The sequence below is a fragment of the Exserohilum turcica genome (assembly GCF_000359705.1).
Source record: "Exserohilum turcica Et28A unplaced genomic scaffold SETTUscaffold_23, whole genome shotgun sequence".
NCBI lineage: Eukaryota > Fungi > Ascomycota > Dothideomycetes > Pleosporales > Pleosporaceae > Exserohilum > Exserohilum turcicum.
In genome coordinates this window covers 269,084-287,663 of record NW_007360059.1, presented here as the reverse complement: position 1 = coordinate 287,663, position 18,580 = coordinate 269,084, and the positions used below count along the sequence as shown (strand labels likewise).

Below are 18,580 nucleotides of genomic sequence, written 5' to 3'. Positions count from 1 at the left end.
GATCTAGTGGCTGAAGTACGCATATATCATATACCCTTCCTGCGAGGCTGAGAAGTCCTTCATCCGTTGTCTTACCGCCCTTGCATTCTGACCGGTTGCCTTCCTGCAGCAAGAGTGCAAACCACGCCTTATTACTAATCTGATTTGTTGTCAGAATGGTTGAAGCTTCTGCAGGCGTGTCCCAGGTACGTAGCTTATCATTATTCTTAGTCTAAACTTCAAAAAATAGGAAAGGAACTAACTTTCTAGCCTAAGATCTCGTACCAACAGCCATCCATAAAGGGCCTTGACGCCGCAGCTAGCCGTAAGCTTTTTCTCTTTGAACTATGCTCGCGACCTGAGAAGACTTAGAAGCTAACATATTATAGCGGAGGGGGTCTTCCAATGCAGACATTGCCCACGACAGTTCCCCTGCCATCAGCCATATGTGTTCCATTTGCAGAAGCACGGTGACGCCCCCGAACGTATTTACATCGAATACAAGCAACCGCCTGCCTTGAGGCTAGATATCAGAGCCATTCATCGCGTTTGGTGTGATCGCGGTATCCACTGTGTCCATGTAACTATCTCGCAACCCTTTGGACCTACCACTACAATACGAGAAGTAGACGAAGAAGTAATATACACCACTGAAGAATTCCTCCAAGAAGATTTCGATTCTTCGGAAATACACAAAGATGCAGTCAAAAGGATCGAAGAGCTTGATGCGAAATGTTGTAGGCCAATTCAGGGTATAATCATGGTAGGAACTATAAGGCATTCACCTTTGGATTTGAGAACTGATTCTATACAGTCCAGCCCCGAAACTTTCGTAAAACGTCTGCGATCATACATCTTTGCATGTATTCCGACCCTGAGAAAGTCTAAGTCCAGTCGTCAGTCTAGCACATCAAACCCAAAACCGACCTCTCTCTATCCGTCGACAGAAGGTATCAGTACTAAAAACGGGTATGATTCAGTTGCTAACGATTCAACATCAACAGTAAGTTAGCTTACCACTAAGTTTGCTGCTTCCGGCCACATACTTACGCCAGCGCCTTCTCTTAGACAAATACTGTTCTTCCCGAAGATATCACTGCAATTATAGCTGTAGAGTCTTTCTACTCGACTTCCGAAGGTGTTCGTGGCCACGGGGTGCTTGTCGCAACCCGGTCGGACACTATAATTCTCTTACAGAGAGTGGATCTTGGCGCGCTTCAGCTGCACGTGCGCGTCGTGAACCAACTACGATACATAGTTGGTGAACATACCTACGAGGAGTTGTTGAAATTCGAGGAAAAGCGCATGGAGGTTCCATTCCCAGTTTATTCTGGTACCCTATCGGATTCCTTGCCAATTGAAGTAGGCAAAGAGCTTCCGTTGGATGAATGCTGTCCTATGCTTCAAGCCCAAGTTCACAACTTTCTCTCTATGTAGACCGCCCTGTAATACGATCGTAGTTTCCTCATCATCATAGCGCATCTTTTCATCATCATCTCGTCAATGCCATCCTATGCGGGTGTCTTCCAACTACATTAGAAAGGGGATATTTTCAATCGCCGCAAGCAAATTATGCCTAAATATCAACATCATTATGTCGTGATTGCAACTATTGAGGCAAAATGCCGGCATATCTCGTCCCAAGCATCCCGTTGAGAAGCATTAGCGTGACAAATGGTTGAGGCAAGAGGAATGTGATGTGGAGAAAGGTGGCGTATCCCTACTGATGTGGGTAGTGAATGCAGAGCCAATTGCTATTCCATTCAACCGATTGGTGCTGAACTTTGTTTGATAGCTCCGGTTATCTGCCCTTGCATACGTGCTGACATTAGCTTCCACTTTTATAAGTCGCAGTTGCTCCAGGTTTCTAGGAATCTTGGCCATCATCAGTTGCTACCCCCTAAGTATTTCCCCTCACAACTTTCACAGTTTGGCTCTATCATAGCCTCAGTTTCTCAGCGAGATGGACTATCTTCCTGCTCCGGACGCCCAAGACCAGAACACAAGTTCCGCCAACGAGGAATCATCTAGAATTTCTAGGACTCGAGTTTCAAAAGCTTGCAATGAATGCCGCAGTCGCAAGATAAGATGCGATGGAGCTGATCCATGCGAGGGATGCCATCATAACGGCATATTCTGCGTGTACCAGAACACAAAACCATCCAAGTATGTCACTATTAGTGGACTTACCGTTTCTTTTTAACCTTTATAGACAGCAAAGATCTTTAAACAGGTTGCATAATACTGTTGCTACTGTGGTCGAGCAGCTTCGCGGTATACGCGGCGAATTGGAAGGGCTCAACAGAGGGCATTCCCCCTCATATTCCATTCCACTTGACCCTAGACAAGGATATGGAGTAGAAGCGTTCGCGCGCAACGAACTACATCGGCTTTCCAAGTCTTATGTTGAGAATGTGCATGCCCTGCATCCAGTTTTTGACAAACCTCAGCAAATGTGCAACGAATTTATCGATGATCCAGCAGTGCAAAAAGGGATTATCAACTCGTGTGTAAGGAATGTCCAGGTACTCCTCCTTTTCGCATTGGGCAGCTGTCAACCGATTGCCGACGATACGGAACACTCAAGGACCATGCCAGGCCAAGTATATTACTCTTACGCGAAAGACATCCTCAGGTGTAAACTTGGAGAGTGTAATATCCCCGTTGCGCAGGCCTTAACCCTGGCCGCACTATATACGAATCAAAACGGAATGCTTCAAGATAGCTTGGCGCACCTTTGCATCGCTCGCGACATATACAGAGACGTTGTCAGGAAGTAAGTGTAGTTATAACTATATACAAGTTTAGGCTAACAGAACGAAGCAGTACCTCTATCTCTGAAGAAACAAAAAGGAGTTTCTGGATTTATCAGGATCTGGCATGGTAAGTTGCTGATACAAGTGTTTGTACTCTTTTAATTCCCTTTCTAGCGGTATCAATAATTGCTGCAGTTTAATCTCCTCTAATCCTTTTCCCGATCACTGGAACACATTACTTCCAGAGGGAAGTGAGGGACAGTTTTCTGAAAGTGTTTACTGGACGAGAGTATCCCTCCGAATTCTACTTAATGCTCTGCGTGATTTCGCGCGTCCACATTTCCCAACAACGAGGGAAATAGATGAAAAGGACCTGTGTGCGCTTGAGGAACTCGCAAACAGGCAGATTGCGATGCTGGAAGTATGGAGAAAGAATCTGACCTCACAATTGACCTGGAATGGTACAGAACCCCCATCAACTGACCCTCTCTTAGCTTCGCTACGAGCAGAATTCTCTGAGGGTATGGCTGAGTTATTGAGGCCATACCTGGACATTATGCGATATGCACTGCACTCCACTGTCCACTCCACCGAAAATGAGTTGTCGGAAGGCCAGCAAGGCATTCTCAGAGTCCTTCTTTATTGGGAGAAATACGCTCTCTCAAGTTTTGTTTCCTTTGACCGTGTCGGTGCAGCTTCTGACAGCACATACGAGATATACCAAAGCACAAGTGATAGCTCAGTAATGCTGAGCAATCCTATAAGCAAAATGCACACGCAAGTTACTCCGTCACTCATAGGCTATTCCTGATACTGATAATCTCTAGGCAATTCAAAACAGTCTTAATTTTTCGAGCTATTCGTTCCTCTGCAATTTATCCATTGATTGCTAAGCGAACAGAACTTACAGATGAGGTTATGGAAACCCTTCGTCGCCGCACTATCAAAAGATTATCCGAGTTTCAGCCCGGTCATCGAACCTTAACTCAGGATCTTCGGGCTTTGAATAAGCTCTGGTTACTGGAAAACCAGGTCTCATCAGTGGAGCTAATTGGAGTGTGTAACCTGGCATAAGTAGTCCTGAATAGAAAGTCAGATCCAAGTATATTTTCAGCCACTTCTTGCGATGTAGGGTCTTTTTTTTCTAGTCTGCTGCATGGAGATTGCACCTCATAATAACGCATCTAAATGCAATGTCCCAGAGTATATATTCATCCCATATCAGGAACACGCAGACTCCACAGCCCCCCATTCTGATCTATTGGTATGGCGAATAACACCTCTAACATCAGAGCTGCGCTACAGACTATCAGCCAAGCATCTACTGAGTCGCTTGTACCACACATCTGGAAGCTATGTGAAGCCAATGCCGCTATTGCAAAGGCTTTCTTATCTCTTAGTCGAAAATTTTGCGAAGAAACTGGGCAACTCGAAACTCCAGCTAAGGACTTAGCGACGCTAGAAGATACTGACCTTGCAAGTTCTCAGGCTCAGTCCCCAACCATCTTGAGAGATAATACATGGCAGGACGTGTCCCAGGGGACTCTGCAGCAGTACAACTCTCGGCGTGGCCGACCAGAGAATGCCATTGTGAGGCTTGCACAGTACTGGGTTCAGAGGAGACTAGCAGGAACCAGTGTACTCAACGTCGCAGATGAACAAGGGGTGTTAGATGATATACGCAAGGCTGTAATTTCAAGCACTCCTGTATTCTTAGCATTAGTAAGAGGTATAAAGAAAAGAAGGTCCGCAATCAACTCGCGACGCTAGAGAACGCGCGTATAATAGCTACTTTCAATGTTGAAAATGCCACTATCGTCTATGCACATTAGTTAGCTGGGCAGTATGAACACGTCAACGGCTGTCCAGGCTTTGCCCCCTTGGCGGCCACTGAAGCAAGTGCTGTGGCGTTGACTGGGCAGGGTACTATGCAGACCTTTCACCACTGGCTCAACGCCAAATTTAGTTGCCTAATTTTCTCTGGCCTAGGTCTAAGCTTCTAATTACTAAACCACAAGATAAAGGTTTATCCCACATAAATTAACAAATTCTTATTCCATCTTTTGTGGAATCCACTGATCCTAACCCCCACAAACGAGCAATATACTATACATTATCCAACCAGATCCAGTACGAGCGAATTCTTCAACATGGAGCCCGCCGAAATCATAGCGTCTGTGAACCGGGAGAACGCTGAGTTGAAGAACCAAAATCAAAGACTTCTCGGCCAGGTACAAGAAACTCAGGACCAACTTTTTGAAGCGCGTTCGCTGAACAATATATTCCAACATACGTTTCAAGCCCAAGCTATCGAGATCTGCTCAGCTACTGAGACGATTAACAACCTCCACCACTATAACTACTTTCTACAAAGTTACATAGCTCGTGTCGAACAAGAATCAGAGCAAGCAAAGCTAGCATGTAGGCAGACGACCGAGTATTATGAACGGGAAATCGCCGCCGGAAGCTGGTCGGGTCACCAATGGAGCCAGGAAGCGGCAAACCTCAGCTCCAGCACAAGGGATCTTCATCACAATGCCTTGAACAACTTTAAGGCTAGTAATACAAGTGATGAACAGAAAAAGGACCTCATACAGAAGATTATGGAAATCAAGTCGACTGTTTTGTTGAAGGAGATCCAGAACAACAACCTCAAGCATGCCCTTGAGGATCACAGAGCTCGTCTGAAGCAGATTTGCATCAGATCTTCTACAATGATCGAGACTCGGAACGATTTGAATCGCAAACTTGCCGAGACAAACATTGTGCTTTGCTCGAAGGCGGGAAAGAACGCGCGCGCTCTTAGTATGGCTAAGAGGGAAAAAGGAGGCTTGCAAAAGAAGATCAAGGATGCTGAGGAGGAATTACAAAAGTGCCGAGAAACAGAGAAGCAACTGAACGAGGCTATCAAGAGAGAAATGCAACTTCAGCATGAATGCCAGCTTTCACTTGCCGAAGCAGAGGACCTCCGCATTTCGAATGACTTCTACAAGCGCGAGGATGCAAATCAGACGCAAACTATTTCTAGTCTAAAAAGACTGGTAGCAAATTTACAGAAGACAGAGCGGGACGAAGGATACACGAAAACTATCGCCAAACACGAGGCTGAGATTGCGCAGCTTGTTGCGAACCAGGCGCGACTCAGAGACGAGATTCGAAAGCAACAAGAGATTACCACTAAGGCTTTAGAGATGATGAAGGAGCAGAAGAAGATTGCAAATGAGGCAACAAAGGAGGTGGCTACTTACAAAGGACATGCTCTGGCTCTAAAGCACTCGCTGCTAGTCAGCCTATCGCATACCAAGTTCGAAGTTGCCATAAAAATTGTTGATAATGTTTTTCAAGAATTGAAAGATATCAATTCTAAGGAAAAAGCAAAATGGGCGATTCACAGCATCATCGGCTATCTTGAGCAACAATCCAAAACGGTCGAAGACTACACCACGAATGTAGCGTCAAATAGTGCCGAGGTACAAGAACTGATAGAAGATCTTCAAGGCCAGACTCCAAAGGAAGCAAGGCCAGATGAGTTAGATGGCTTCATTGGGTATGTGCGAGGGTTGCAGCATAGGCTCGAGGGAGAGGCTGCGCAGAGGATGAAGCTTGACGTCTAGTACACACATTCACTAGTTAGTCAGTGCAAATTTTTATAACCAGAGGTGCAGGCCCTCTGGTTCGCTCTAAGCTTATAGAACGATATCGTTATCAAGCGTCAGAACGTGGCTTTACCTAGCTCAGACTAACTATTTAAGTCACTTGCAACAGGCTGGGACTTGAGTGTCCTACCTCAACCATATTCTGGCCGCCAGTTCGTTCCTCTCTCATTTACATCATTGGCTTCAGGTACCGCATCGCCCAGATTTCGAGTCAAGACCTCAACATCTTGGTATACCCATGTATCCCAAAAAGATGGCTCCTAGAGTAAGTGCAAACCCCGAAACAGCAAATGCACCCTGGATGTCCTTCCTTGTTATTGACCAGACTATGCCAAAGATCAAGCTAAAAAAGATGATTATGACGAAGCAACAGTAGATCGTTGGCCAATGCCAGTCTTCCTCAATGTGGAGGCCCCATCCAGTCGCTAAGTGGTCCGGAGTCGCTTTGAGCTCTCCCTGGAGCTGTCGTTTTGGTAGCTGATGAAGAGTTGTTCTTTGGCCAGTCGCGATCAAGTGAGGGTTGAGAAAATCTCCCTTCAACATCGTAGGGCCTAATACAGGCACTAAACGTCGCTTCCATGACTTTGGAGCTGGAGCGCAGAGATACTCTTTATCATCCCCTACTATTTCTTCTGGTGGAATACAGAGACAGTAGAACCCAAGATCTCGATCGAGGTGCTCATCAGTAGTGATTCCGCATACGTCTTCATGGCGGTATACATTGGTGGCATTGCTGTAATTAACTTCAAACTAGCAAGGATTCAATTTCTGCGTAGATGTATTTGTTCTCGGAGGCCTACCTGGGCTAAAGACAGAGTTCCGATGCTTCGCAGGGAAAACCAACTGCGTTTCATGAAATATTGGTTTCGCAGATAGATAAATAGCTCACGATCATCGCTTATGTTCCGGAGCACTTCCTGCTTCAGTGTTGTTTTTGCTCTTCTATCATCCACACAAAGCATCAAGCGAATAGCTACTTGTTCTGGATTTTCACATCCTCTCCCAGATGCCCAAACATTAGCAATTGGAGCAAGCTCACAAGAAGGCACCTGCGACTCGTGCTCTCCTAGTTCAGGATTCGAGCGTGGCTGCTGTTGGCCTGCATTTTCCTGACGCAAAACGTTGAGAAATCGCTGGACAAATCCAGGCGTTGCTTTTCTGCTAAGTCCAGCCTGGTCTGGAAGTGTATATCGCTTTTGCAGTGCTGTCTGAAGCTCGAATGCAGCGCCAGGATCTAGCTCAACATAGTCATCGAACATGCACTTGCCACTCTAGTATATATATCAGTATGTCGTTCAAGGAACAGTACATTGTAGCATACTGATGTCCAATAGACACGAGTTCTTCCTTCACCCACTACGGGCACCAGGACTGGGAAATTCAATTTTCGCAAAATTTTGTCCACGAGCAATGGCAAACTTAAAGAAAGTACCGGGTCGTGTATAATAGTCTTCGACTGCAGTTGAGACCTTGAATCGGCCGAAACTCGTCGGGAATTCATCAAATTCCTAACTGTTGGCACGATAACTTGGAGACTATCTTCTCTAGGTGGCACTTCATCGAACATGTCAACTCGCTCTGTGGATGCGTCTTCAGAAGCCTTAGCACAAACTGCTAAGCTCCGTTTGATGCTGTTTATTTCTTCTCGCAACTTGTTTTGTTCGTTGGAGTCTGGATGGACAAAGGTCTGCCCCTGGAAAGCGTCTAAACGGCGAAGAACATCCATAAGATGCACCCTAAGCTGCGACGACGTATAGGTAAGCCTCTCCTTACAATCATCCAGGACGGTGATTGTGGCTCGTTGGGCTGAATTGACAGAGCTGTTAATGTCGATCCGACTGCCATACTCTTCTGCAAATGTGAGCATGCTTTGAGACACAGTGGACTGCCCTTTTTCAATATGCGATGACATTTCGGCGCATATATCAAGACATCTCTGTATGCTATCACGCTCGAGCTGGATCTCTTGTTGGTCCAAGTTCGTCTCACAAGAGCTTGAACTACCAGCAACAAGAGTTTGTAGCTTGTCGTTGATCCTTTGTAGGTTATCTTCGAGATCTGACACGGTATTTTGTATCAGCTCTTGATATTCGTCCAGTGCTTTGGCTGTGATCGTAGCTTTTCGCCTATTATGTAAAAGATTAGTCCTAGTTATTCGCAAAATGGTAAGGTTTACTTACAAGTTCGCATCACAGAGAGCGATGGTGATTGTAGACTTGTATCCTGCCAGTAGGGCTTTGAACCCTTCGATGTCGTCGCCCAGATATTTCAGTTTTGCCCAATCTCGAAAACTTGCTAGAGAACTATGAGATTGCTTAGTGGCATCCTTGACGACCATATTGAACTCTAGACAAGCACTTCCACATCTGAAGAGAGGAAGTCTTAGAAGTGTGAAGTCTGCCTCATTATCTAGGATAACCTGGTGTAAAGACGCTAACACTAAACTCAGCGCGTCTAATTCTGCTTTCAGTTCCCTCACATGTTTGTGATGATTGTTGAATTCTTTGAAGGTCTGATACAGCGTAGAGCTCGACTTAACACCGAAGGTAACTAGCGTGATAATCCCCGATGCTGCGCTGATTGGATCCGCCATCTTAAAGACAGTGAAAATAGCGCAAATGTAGTTCAAACGACGTTCAGAAGTTTGGTTCGATGATAGAGCGATGACGCGAACAAAATTTGCTGTTAGTGGGGCAACGCGAACAAGTGGATCGAGGTCATGTGCGTAGCTGAACCCTGCTATCGCCGGATAGACGCCTTCCAAGAAAGAGTCAATCAAGACGCGTTTTGAAAGCAGGGCTCTCGGCATGCTCGCTACCACGTTCGAGTGGGATTATGCATAAGCCTACAGGCGGGTGTTGTTGAAGAGACGATTAACGTCGACGAGACAATCAACAGCTAAGCCCAATACCACGACAATCCTTATCAGAGATAAGTCGATCTAAGAAATAGCTAGTTACTGGAGAATCTTTGAGTTTTGTTTAGTTGCTTCCTATCGTAAGTTAGTAAGCTTCTCGCATATTAAGTTTAGTATAGTACTTAGCCTATGCTAATCTATCTAGAGACTTGTTACACGGGGTTGGGCTATACTTCTCTAAGCTTCGATCCGGGTTAGGGCGAGGCGAGTCCAAGCGTAAGTCCGCGTGAGGGTTTCGACGATTGCGATAAGGAAAAGAGTTATGGAAGTTAACCGAAGATGAAACCTTCAATTCTATAAGGATAGAATAACTAGTATCAATCTGTGTAGAAGATGAACTATTCTGAGTTGACCACAACGAGTGTAATAATGAGATCCAACACATTCTTATACCCATTGCCTTCAGTCCTGCCATCAGTGTTCTGCACTGCCATCACTGATGGCATGCTCCACCTGTGATGGCAGATCACGTGACTAACGCCCCGCGCTGGTCATTACCTTCTGACGTGGACGTGGTTGGCCTTCAACCTCGTCGTCCCTGTCAAGGAGAGAATCCTTCTTGTTACTTGTAACAAGACTCTACAATTAGAGGTAGGGGATGCCTGTTCTTGATAGTTATCTTATTCAGGCCCCTATAATCGACGCACAGCCTTATACTGCTATTCTTCTTCTTAGCGAAGAGTATTGTTACAGGTAACAAGAAGGACTCTCTCCTTGACAAGGGACGGCGAGGTTGGAAGCCAACCACGTCCACGTCAGAAGGTAATGACATCGCGGGGCCCGAGGTCACGTGATGAGTGCTCCCGCCAAGAGCCGTGCTCCCGCCAAGGAAGGGAGAACGGGAGGCCTTGGGAGAATTGTGCTCCCACTGCTCCTATGGAAACAGGCTTCCAGGGGAGAATGGGGAGCACTAGGATATGAAGCAATGGGTATAAGAATGGGTTGGATTTCATTATTACACTCGTTGTGGTCAACTCAGAATAGTTCGTCTCTTACACAGATTGTGTAAGCAGTTGAGGGTGTAAGAAGTATTGTGTATTCTCGTGTGTATCATCATAGCAGCAAGTTTAAATACAGTGTTATTAGTCAGTGAGTAACCACGTGACTATACATAGTACTTCTGGGCTTACACACCTCCCTCAGATTCGAACGCATGTTGAAGCTGATGTGATCGTAGGCCACCCCCTGCTCTGTATACGGGTAGGGCTGCTTGCATGAGTGCGGTGGGTAACCGCTTGTATTGGAGCAGTGCCAGGTGGGGATCGTCCGCCGTCGCGGTGTAGGTGGATCTCGCTCTGTACTATGGGCGTCCCCAGTAGTCGGACGTCTCCTAGAGCTAGCGCTGAGGTCCTGACTGCTTCTTGTTCTTGTGTGGAGTTCAGTAGTGTGCCTTGATATTAAAAGAAAGAGCTTTGTAAGCGTACAGCCTCGTTAAACCTGTAAAAACCATATAGGAAAAACCAGGAAGAGTACTGCACTATGTAGCTATAGCTAGTGTAGTGGGAAATATATTGAAATGTAAAAGTGATACCGAATTTTCGTGTCTCTGACGAGGCAGTAGCTTGGTAAGTCCATCAGCGGGTTGAACGTTGGTTGGTATATATGTAAGGTTGAAGTTGTGAGCTTGTGCTTCTTGACGGAGCCAGTGATGGTGTATGTCGACGTGCCTAAGCGACGTCTTAAGTCGTGGTGTAGCTGCTGTAATCAGCCGTATCGTCTGTTGGTTGTCGCAGTACAGTATCTGCTTATTGCCTGGATCAAATTCAATCTCCTTGAACAGTCTCCACCACCATAGCAGCTCTGTGCCTGCAGACGAGGCGGCGATCAGTTCAGCTTCAGTGGTTGATTTTGTGACACATCGTTGTAGTGTCGCCTTCCAGTCGATCGGGCCGCCAAACAGGAAGAAGATGTAGCCTTGCGAGCTCTTCCTTGTGGCCTTGTGGTCGGCGTACGAAGCATCTGTAGCACCATAGAAGTCTGGTTCTTGATGATCTTCGATGTGTGCTGTGTCGGTAGAGATGGAGGCATTATAGTACAGTGCCCGATCCTTGGTAGAGTATAGATAGCTGAGCGTTTGATAAGCAGCATTGATATGCTGTTGTGAAGGATTGGTGAGAAATTCAGCCAGCTTTGAATGCGCTTTTGATACATCAGGCCGTGTGGCAGTTGCAACGTAGCCAATTGATCCAACTAGCTGCGCGTATCTGTGTATATTCGCGTCATTTCTTGGCTGGTCTGAAGGGAGTAGTTCCTCTAGAGGGAGAGGAGTGGCTGGAGGCCGCTTGAACGACTTTGTTGATGGATATTTGGCGCTGAGCTTGTCGAGATACGCTGACTGTGATAGCCAGATAGATCCAGTTGATCTGTCGCGGCGTGTTTGTATTCCACAGAAGGTGGATAGTTCTCCAAGCGATCGGATCTCATATCGACGTAGTAGCTTACGCTCAAAGTCGTCAAGTGCTGCTGTATGGGCTGGACGCGCGAGTACAACTATATCATCAACATAAAAGAAGACAACTAGCTTTTCATTTCGCCAAAGACAAGGTGCCTCTTTGACTTCTTGAAGACCTAGTTCTTTAAGTGTCTTTGTGAGCTCTTTATACCATAGTAGTGGCGAGGCTTTAAGACCATAGAGGGCTCTGCGTAGCTCCCACAGATGCTCAGGATCAGAGAAGCCTTCTGGTGGGTGACAGTAAACAGGTGTATTGAGTTGAGCATTGGTGAATGCGTTGACTGCGTCGTATTGGCGTATTTCAAGGTTGAAGTATGCTGCAATAGCCATAAGTCCTCGAAAGATGCGTGTAGCTAAAGTTGCAGCGTACGTGTCTTCAGCTGTGGCTTGAAGATCGCCTCGAACACAGAGTCTGGCTTTATATTTGACTAGGTATCCCTCATTATCAAGCTTATATTTGAACACCCATATAAGCGGCAGGATTTCAGTGTCTTGAGTGTTGAAATCCTTCCAGGATATAGTCTTATACGTGTCCTTGCGCTTAATATCTAAGATCTCGCGTTGCATTGCTGCTATAAAGCCTTGCTTATGTACGGCAGGGAGCTTCATAACGTCTTGGTAGAAACGTGGCTCAGGAGGTAGCGTTGAGTGGTGAAACCGTGTCTTTGGAGCTGTGATAGATGCTGCCACGAACGTGGACCAGTACTTATGGACGAAGAAGCTGCTGCTTTTGCGTGTGGGCTTCCTAGATCTTGCTGCTCCTTCTGGCAGTATATGTGAATGGCGTAGATTGCCGTCGATAAGTTCGCGATTTGCCGCAGCATTTGTGTCCACTGATTGTTCTATTGAGTCGCGTCGCTTTCGTTTTCTTGAAGTGCGAGTAGATGGCTGTGTTTCTGGAGTAGGTGTAGAACTGTGGCTAGCTGCAGCTGGTAAGGCTTGGTGATATTCTAAGTGATTTTCTGGATCTGGAGTAACTGTTACAGCTGGTGTAGGGAGAGATCGGTGTCCTGTGTCGTGGTCCTCATGAGGTTTTTCAGTTCTTTGTGTAGACGAAGTCGGTATATCTATATCCTGGCTGGCTGCTGTTGTAGCGCCTTCGTGCTCTTCTTCAGAAGACTCTTCTGGATTCTGCAGTGGTGGCATATGGATTGTATGTATAACCTCTTGTATCTCTTCGCCTTGTAGTAGTGGATCTTGACTATCGAAAGCTTGGTAGAACATGTCCTCTCTGAATGTTACATCACGTGTACGAATAACCTTGCCTTGATGTGCTTTGCTCTTTGCTTTTGGTATCCAGATTCTGTAGATATTTGAAGCATCATAGCCAACAAGGTAGCCTATCAAAGCACGAGGAGTGAGCTTATCACCTCGCGGTATCTGCGTGCGTAGTGCGTATGCTCGGCAGCCATATATTTTAAGATGAGCTATTGAAGGCTTCTTGCAGTACGCTATTTCAAATGGTGTTTTCCAGCTGATTGATCGCGTAGGCGTACGGTTAAGTAGATAGCCTGCAGTGACGTACGTCTCTGGAGCAAGATGGAGTGGTAGTTTTGACGTGCTTAGCATGGATCGTGAGCAGTCAATTAGAGTCTTGCCTGATCTTTCTGCAGAGCCGTTCTGCTCTTTCGTATGTGGAGCCCTGATTTGGAATCTAATTCCTTCTTGCTGACAGTATGCTCGCGCTGAGTCGTCTGTCAGTCCATAGCCTCGTTCGTCGTCGGCTATTATGAATGTGACAGTAGTATTGAACTCCCGTTTGATTGTACGATCTAATCGAGTGATCACTTCAAGCAGAGTTTCTTTATCGCGTTTTGGAATCGAGTATACGAAGTTGAACTTGGTGTATAGGTCAAAGGCATGGAATATATATCGATGTCCATTGTAGCCTATAGCGTCGAGCTTGATGATGTCGATTGCAACTGTCTCAAATGGGCGAGACGCGCCAATCTCATGTCCCATGCGACGAGAGATGATCTGATGGGCTTTATTCTGTGAGCACTCTTCGCAGTCTATCGTACGTGGTGCGAGGCTAGCAGGTGATTGGTGGATGCCTCGAACATTTTCTGCTAGGTGGTCGATAGCATCACTGCCCGCATGTGCCATAAGGACATGGAGCTGAGGCTTGGTGAGTACTCGAGGTTTGAGGGGTTGAGCTGAGTACTGAGGCCTGCGTTGATTGGTTGCGAAGGCTGCATGTTGAGTAGATTGGATTGGTGGAGGCTGAGTACGATGCACTACTAGCCAATGGCCTCCTAGACGAGTAAGACTTGCAGCGTCTTCACGAGTGTTGTTGACAGCTCTATAAAGGACGTTTCTTCCTGAGTCGAAGTGGATATCTGATGAGGATAGGCGTGATAGCGAGACAAGGCTGGTGAAGAAGGATTGGATCAGAGCCACGCGCTTCAGCGTCGTTGTCTTGATGCCACTTGGTGTTGATAGAGGCAGCTTGACTTCACCCCATGCCTCGATTTTCGTCTCAGTTCCTCCTGCGAGGACGATGTCGTCGTCAGCTGCTGGAGATTTCCACTCAAACTCTGCAAGGTTGTTGCAGATATGAATATCGGTGGCTGGATCTAGCGTCCATGAGTGGGCGAGTGGATATTGTTGAGCTACTCTCTGGTTGTTGAACGCGGAAAAGAAGACGGCATATGCTTCGTGCGGGGAATTACCAGCTAGTGGGTCTCCTGCGTCAATTTCTATCGAATCGGAGTCTGACGCTTTGCTATACTTGCTGCCGCCCCTGGCCTTATACTTCTTAAAGCGTCGATTCTTTTCCCGAATCTTGCTTAGTACCCCACGACTATCCTTAGTCTCAAAGTCAGCAATCTTCTTGGCTTTTTCAGGGTCTACGACGAATCCTCGTTGCTGGAGTGCTGTATCAATGTATGGACATTGGCCCCAGAAATGACTGTCGCCACATAGGCAGGGCTTTGTTGGCTTAGTTGCTTCGTCTCTTGATCGTTTCTTGTTGACATATGGAGACGGCTGGCCACTTATCGTCGCTCCAAAAGCACCTCCATGGATATTCACCTTTCTTGAGTAGGTGGTACGGTAATAGCGCAGGTACTCGGCAATAACAGTAGGAAGTTGAGACTGATGGGGTATTGGCTTGCTGCGATCTGAGTTCCAGTTCTCCTCAGCTTTGAATATGTCGAGCGACGCGCTGGCGGCGTATGCGGCATCAACTTGCTTAATGGCGCGAAGAAGATCTTTGTGTGCTCTGAATCCGTGTACTTCAGGCAGGTCAAGTTGCTTTGCTCTACTATATGCAGTAAGGAACTCGCTGCACCAGTCTTCGACATTTGCCCGTCTAGCATGAAGAACCTTTGCTGCTTCATAGTCTTTCTGCACTCGATACTCCATATCAGAGGTGGTAGGAGAGTAGAGTTCTTGTAGCGTCTTGATTTGGTCGTAGACTGTTGCCTTGTCTTTGATATGATATAGCAGCTCCTGTTGAATTGTCTTAGTAATGTGAGCTTCAACTTAGCCTAACTTATCTCTAAGACGTCTGTATTCTTTGATTTCTTTGTAGTAGCTACTGCGATCCTGGTTGTACTGCAGTAAGTCTTGCTGAGATGGTAGAGTTGCAGGAGATCCGTCGGCATTGACAGTGGGCGCTGGCCTAGTAGGCTGGACAGGCTTTTGCAGAGGATTGGCTGGTTTGTTGGGATCAATGTATTCCCATACGTCTCCTGCTTCGGCAATACGCTTGACGATGAAGATCCAAAGCTCCCAGTTATTCTGTCCTTGAAGGATGATATCCGAACGAACAGTGTGCGTCGACATGATAGTATAGGTGGGTAGGTAGTCAATTGATTGAGAAAATATGCGGATTAGGCCGGGCTCATAACTGTAAGCAGTTGAGGGTGTAAGAAGTATTGTGTATTCTCGTGTGTATCATCATAGCAGCAAGTTTAAATACAGTGTTATTAGTCAGTGAGTAACCACGTGACTATACATAGTACTTCTGGGCTTACAGATTGATACTAGTTATTCTATCCTTATAGAATTGAAGGTTTTACCTCTGGTTAACTTCCATAACTCTTTTCCTCATCGCAATCGCTAAACCCTCACGCGGACTTACGCTTGGACTCGCCTCGCCCTAACCCGGATCGAAGCTTAGAGAAGTATAGCCCAACCCCGTGTAACACTTTGACCACCATCGATTCGGTGTGGAGGAATTAACCAACAGGTCGCTCGAATAAGATTACCATAATGGCGAGTAATGGAACCCAGGCTACCCAAGGGCAGCAGGAGCCCACGGTACCTACCCCAGCACCAGGCCCGGCGCCAGCTCTCGACGACGAGATGCTGGAGGCCAGTGACTCGGAATCGTCAGGAGACGAAGGGAACACCAACGCCGAGGTACGAGATCTTAAGCGACAACTGCTCATCCAGGCGCGTCAGATGACGGCCATGCAAGAGTTGATGACGCAGATGGCATCTCAGTTCATGGCTACGCCAAATGAGAAGCCACCCCCGAAACCCAAGATGGCCGTACCCGAGAAGTATGAAGGAGGTCGGAACGAACTCAGGACCTTCCTTACCAATATCGACTTATATTGCGGATTCAACAACGTACCCAATGATCAGGAAAAGATTCTCATGGCAAGCACGCACATGAAGGGCAAGGCAGCCACATGGATGCAGCCATATGTCGAGGATTTCCTAGCATCAACCGCAACCTACGGAACTAGGATCGAGACGCGAAACCTATTCCAGGATTGGAGCCACTTCAAGGAAGAAATGGGACGCATCTTTGGGGAAGTAGACGCAAAGAACCAGGCAGAGAAAGCGATAACTCGCCTGAAGCAGACCACGTCCGTATCCACGTACACGGCAGAGTTCAAGCAACTCCAGGCCAGGATAGACTGGGACGACGCAGCACTTCGAACGGTTTTCGAAGCAGGTCTGAAGGAAAATGTCAAGGATGGTCTTGTACACCATGATAAGCCGGAATCGCTACACGCTCTGGTAGAGCTAGCGACACGAATCGACAACCGCCTATGGGAAAGGAACGAACAAAAGAAGCGACAGTTCAAGCCCAATGTTGCCAACATGAAGAAATACCGCAACAAGTACGACAAAGACGGCGACGCTATCATGACGGGAAAAGTACAGGAGAAGACCAAGGACAGGAAACCCCGAGGAAGAGGCTACGACGGCCTTTCCAAGGAAGAACGCGAGAGGCGTTACGCCAGTAAGGCATGTCTCCGATGCGGCGAAGTAGGACACTTCCGCAGAGATTGCCCGAAGAACGAAGTCAAGCAGGCAGCAGTAAAGATTGGAATGCTGAAGGCTCAGCGCTCTTTACTAGCACCAGACGGTGCACTGGAGGACGACAACCTCAGTGATCTGGACCTCTACGATGAGGCACGCCTAGCTGACAGCACGGAATATGTGGTTATCCCGGAGCTCGTACGAGCGGATAAGTCCATGAAATGGGAGGTTCCCAGGCCAACTGATTGGATCGTTAAGGACGACGACGCCAAAAGACGTATGGCCCACAACCAATGTTGGGTATGTGGAGACGCCACACACCACGCCAATGACTGTAACCTTAGAGGAGGCCGGATAGCAGTCACAGGACCAAATGCGAAGGAAGCATTGGACCAAGCCAGTCAGGCACAGCCGTACTTTACAGACAGCCTACCAACAGTGGAAGACAACCGCGAAACGGAACACCGAAAACTTCACTGGGTCGACTGCGACAGTATTGAGTACTGCCAGTACCACAAGGACGAGAAGCTACGCACACAGTATGAGCAAGATAGCTGTTGCCATGGATATCTGGAAACGACAGACTGTATGGTTCGGAATTGCCACCTCCACGAACCCGGACAGCTGGAAGACGAGCATTGCACGCTCGCCTGGCACGAATGCAAGATGGATTTTTGCATATACCACGCAGATGCTAAGGAACAGTGTCGAATGGACGAAGACGCCCCCGGACACGAGCATCTATGGGCAAGTGAGTGCCCTATCCTCGATTGTCACACGCATAAGGAAGCGCACCGAATGGCGCATGAGCATGAGATATGGATAAACTGTATAAACAAATGCCGATTCCACCGAGAGCAGAGAATCGCGGCAAGGCAGGAAAAGCACCACCTGCACAAGACTGTTGCGGCCAGCGAATGCCGGACAGCGGGATGTAGGAAACATGGGACGACAAGGGATCAAGCTCGGGTACCGGATACCCTGGAAGCAATGATACCCCATGGAAACATCCATTGGTCCTTTTGCACCGACGACGACTGCATGACGCACTTCGATGCAAAAGCGGACCGCGGTCATTTCCCACAGAAGTCACACATCAGGAAAGGGAAGATGACGCACCAAAGGAAGATCGACGATGAAGGCACGATATCTCATAGGCATGTAGACTGGAAGTTATGCTACAGGGACGCCTGTCCAGTCCACCGGGATGCTAAAGAGAGAGCCGGACGATTTCCCAAGGGACAGAAGAGGTCGGAAAAGGGTCGACTCTCTAAGCCAAAAAACTAGGATGCCGTCCGAGGCAAGGGCCCTCCGACAACGGCAGTCCAACCAAAGCCCTCAAGAAAGTACGGAAGACCGAGAGTCGCACAATGTCATTGTACGCGACCGTGACTGTACATGGACACAGGATCAAGGCGCTCGTAGACAGCGGAGCGGCCTACACGATCATTTCCTCCAAGACAGTGGAGAAGTATCGGATACCATATCGGGTCGAGACGCCGATACCGATAGTGCTGGCCGACGAAAAGCCCATGGAATATGGTAACGGCATGATACGGTTGGAGACCGAAACGATAGATCTGCAGGTAGCAGATAT

The 18,580-nt window shown here is 47.3% G+C and overlaps 6 protein-coding genes across 6 annotated transcripts; 4 read left to right on the top strand and 2 right to left on the bottom strand.

Annotated features, from left to right (window-relative positions):
- Nucleotides 1-155: 155 nt before the first annotated feature.
- On the top strand, nucleotides 156-1,416 carry SETTUDRAFT_39944 (uncharacterized protein; the record flags this gene model as incomplete). The annotated part of the gene is made up of 4 exons (XM_008028221.1): nucleotides 156-185; nucleotides 250-304; nucleotides 369-982; nucleotides 1,048-1,416. The coding sequence occupies 4 exons, from the start codon at nucleotides 156-158 to the stop codon at nucleotides 1,414-1,416; spliced, it is 1,068 nt and encodes a 355-aa protein (XP_008026412.1).
- A 1,154-nt stretch (nucleotides 1,417-2,570) lies between these two features.
- SETTUDRAFT_110804 (uncharacterized protein) lies at nucleotides 2,571-3,809 on the top strand (the record flags this gene model as incomplete). The annotated part of the gene is made up of 4 exons (XM_008028294.1): nucleotides 2,571-2,755; nucleotides 2,788-2,862; nucleotides 2,910-3,524; nucleotides 3,563-3,809. 4 exons carry the CDS (start codon nucleotides 2,571-2,573, stop codon nucleotides 3,807-3,809), a joined length of 1,122 nt encoding a protein of 373 aa, XP_008026485.1.
- Nucleotides 3,810-4,001: 192 nt separating this feature from the next.
- SETTUDRAFT_39942 (uncharacterized protein) lies at nucleotides 4,002-4,505 on the top strand (the record flags this gene model as incomplete). Its single annotated transcript, XM_008028220.1, has 1 exon — nucleotides 4,002-4,505. One exon carries the CDS (start codon nucleotides 4,002-4,004, stop codon nucleotides 4,503-4,505), a length of 504 nt encoding a protein of 167 aa, XP_008026411.1.
- A 380-nt stretch (nucleotides 4,506-4,885) lies between these two features.
- SETTUDRAFT_39941 (uncharacterized protein) lies at nucleotides 4,886-6,349 on the top strand (the record flags this gene model as incomplete). Its single annotated transcript, XM_008028219.1, has 1 exon — nucleotides 4,886-6,349. One exon carries the CDS (start codon nucleotides 4,886-4,888, stop codon nucleotides 6,347-6,349), a length of 1,464 nt encoding a protein of 487 aa, XP_008026410.1.
- Nucleotides 6,350-7,625: 1,276 nt separating this feature from the next.
- Nucleotides 7,626-8,984, bottom strand: SETTUDRAFT_110863 (uncharacterized protein; the record flags this gene model as incomplete). The annotated part of the gene is made up of 2 exons (XM_008028293.1): nucleotides 7,626-8,517; nucleotides 8,572-8,984. 2 exons carry the CDS (start codon nucleotides 8,982-8,984, stop codon nucleotides 7,626-7,628), a joined length of 1,305 nt encoding a protein of 434 aa, XP_008026484.1.
- Nucleotides 8,985-14,631: 5,647 nt separating this feature from the next.
- Nucleotides 14,632-15,549, bottom strand: SETTUDRAFT_75612 (uncharacterized protein; the record flags this gene model as incomplete). Its single annotated transcript, XM_008028243.1, has 2 exons — nucleotides 14,632-15,213; nucleotides 15,373-15,549. Coding segments are annotated over 2 exons (759 nt in total), but the record flags the coding sequence as incomplete, so codon positions are not given.
- Between the last annotated feature and the right edge of the window lie 3,031 nt (nucleotides 15,550-18,580).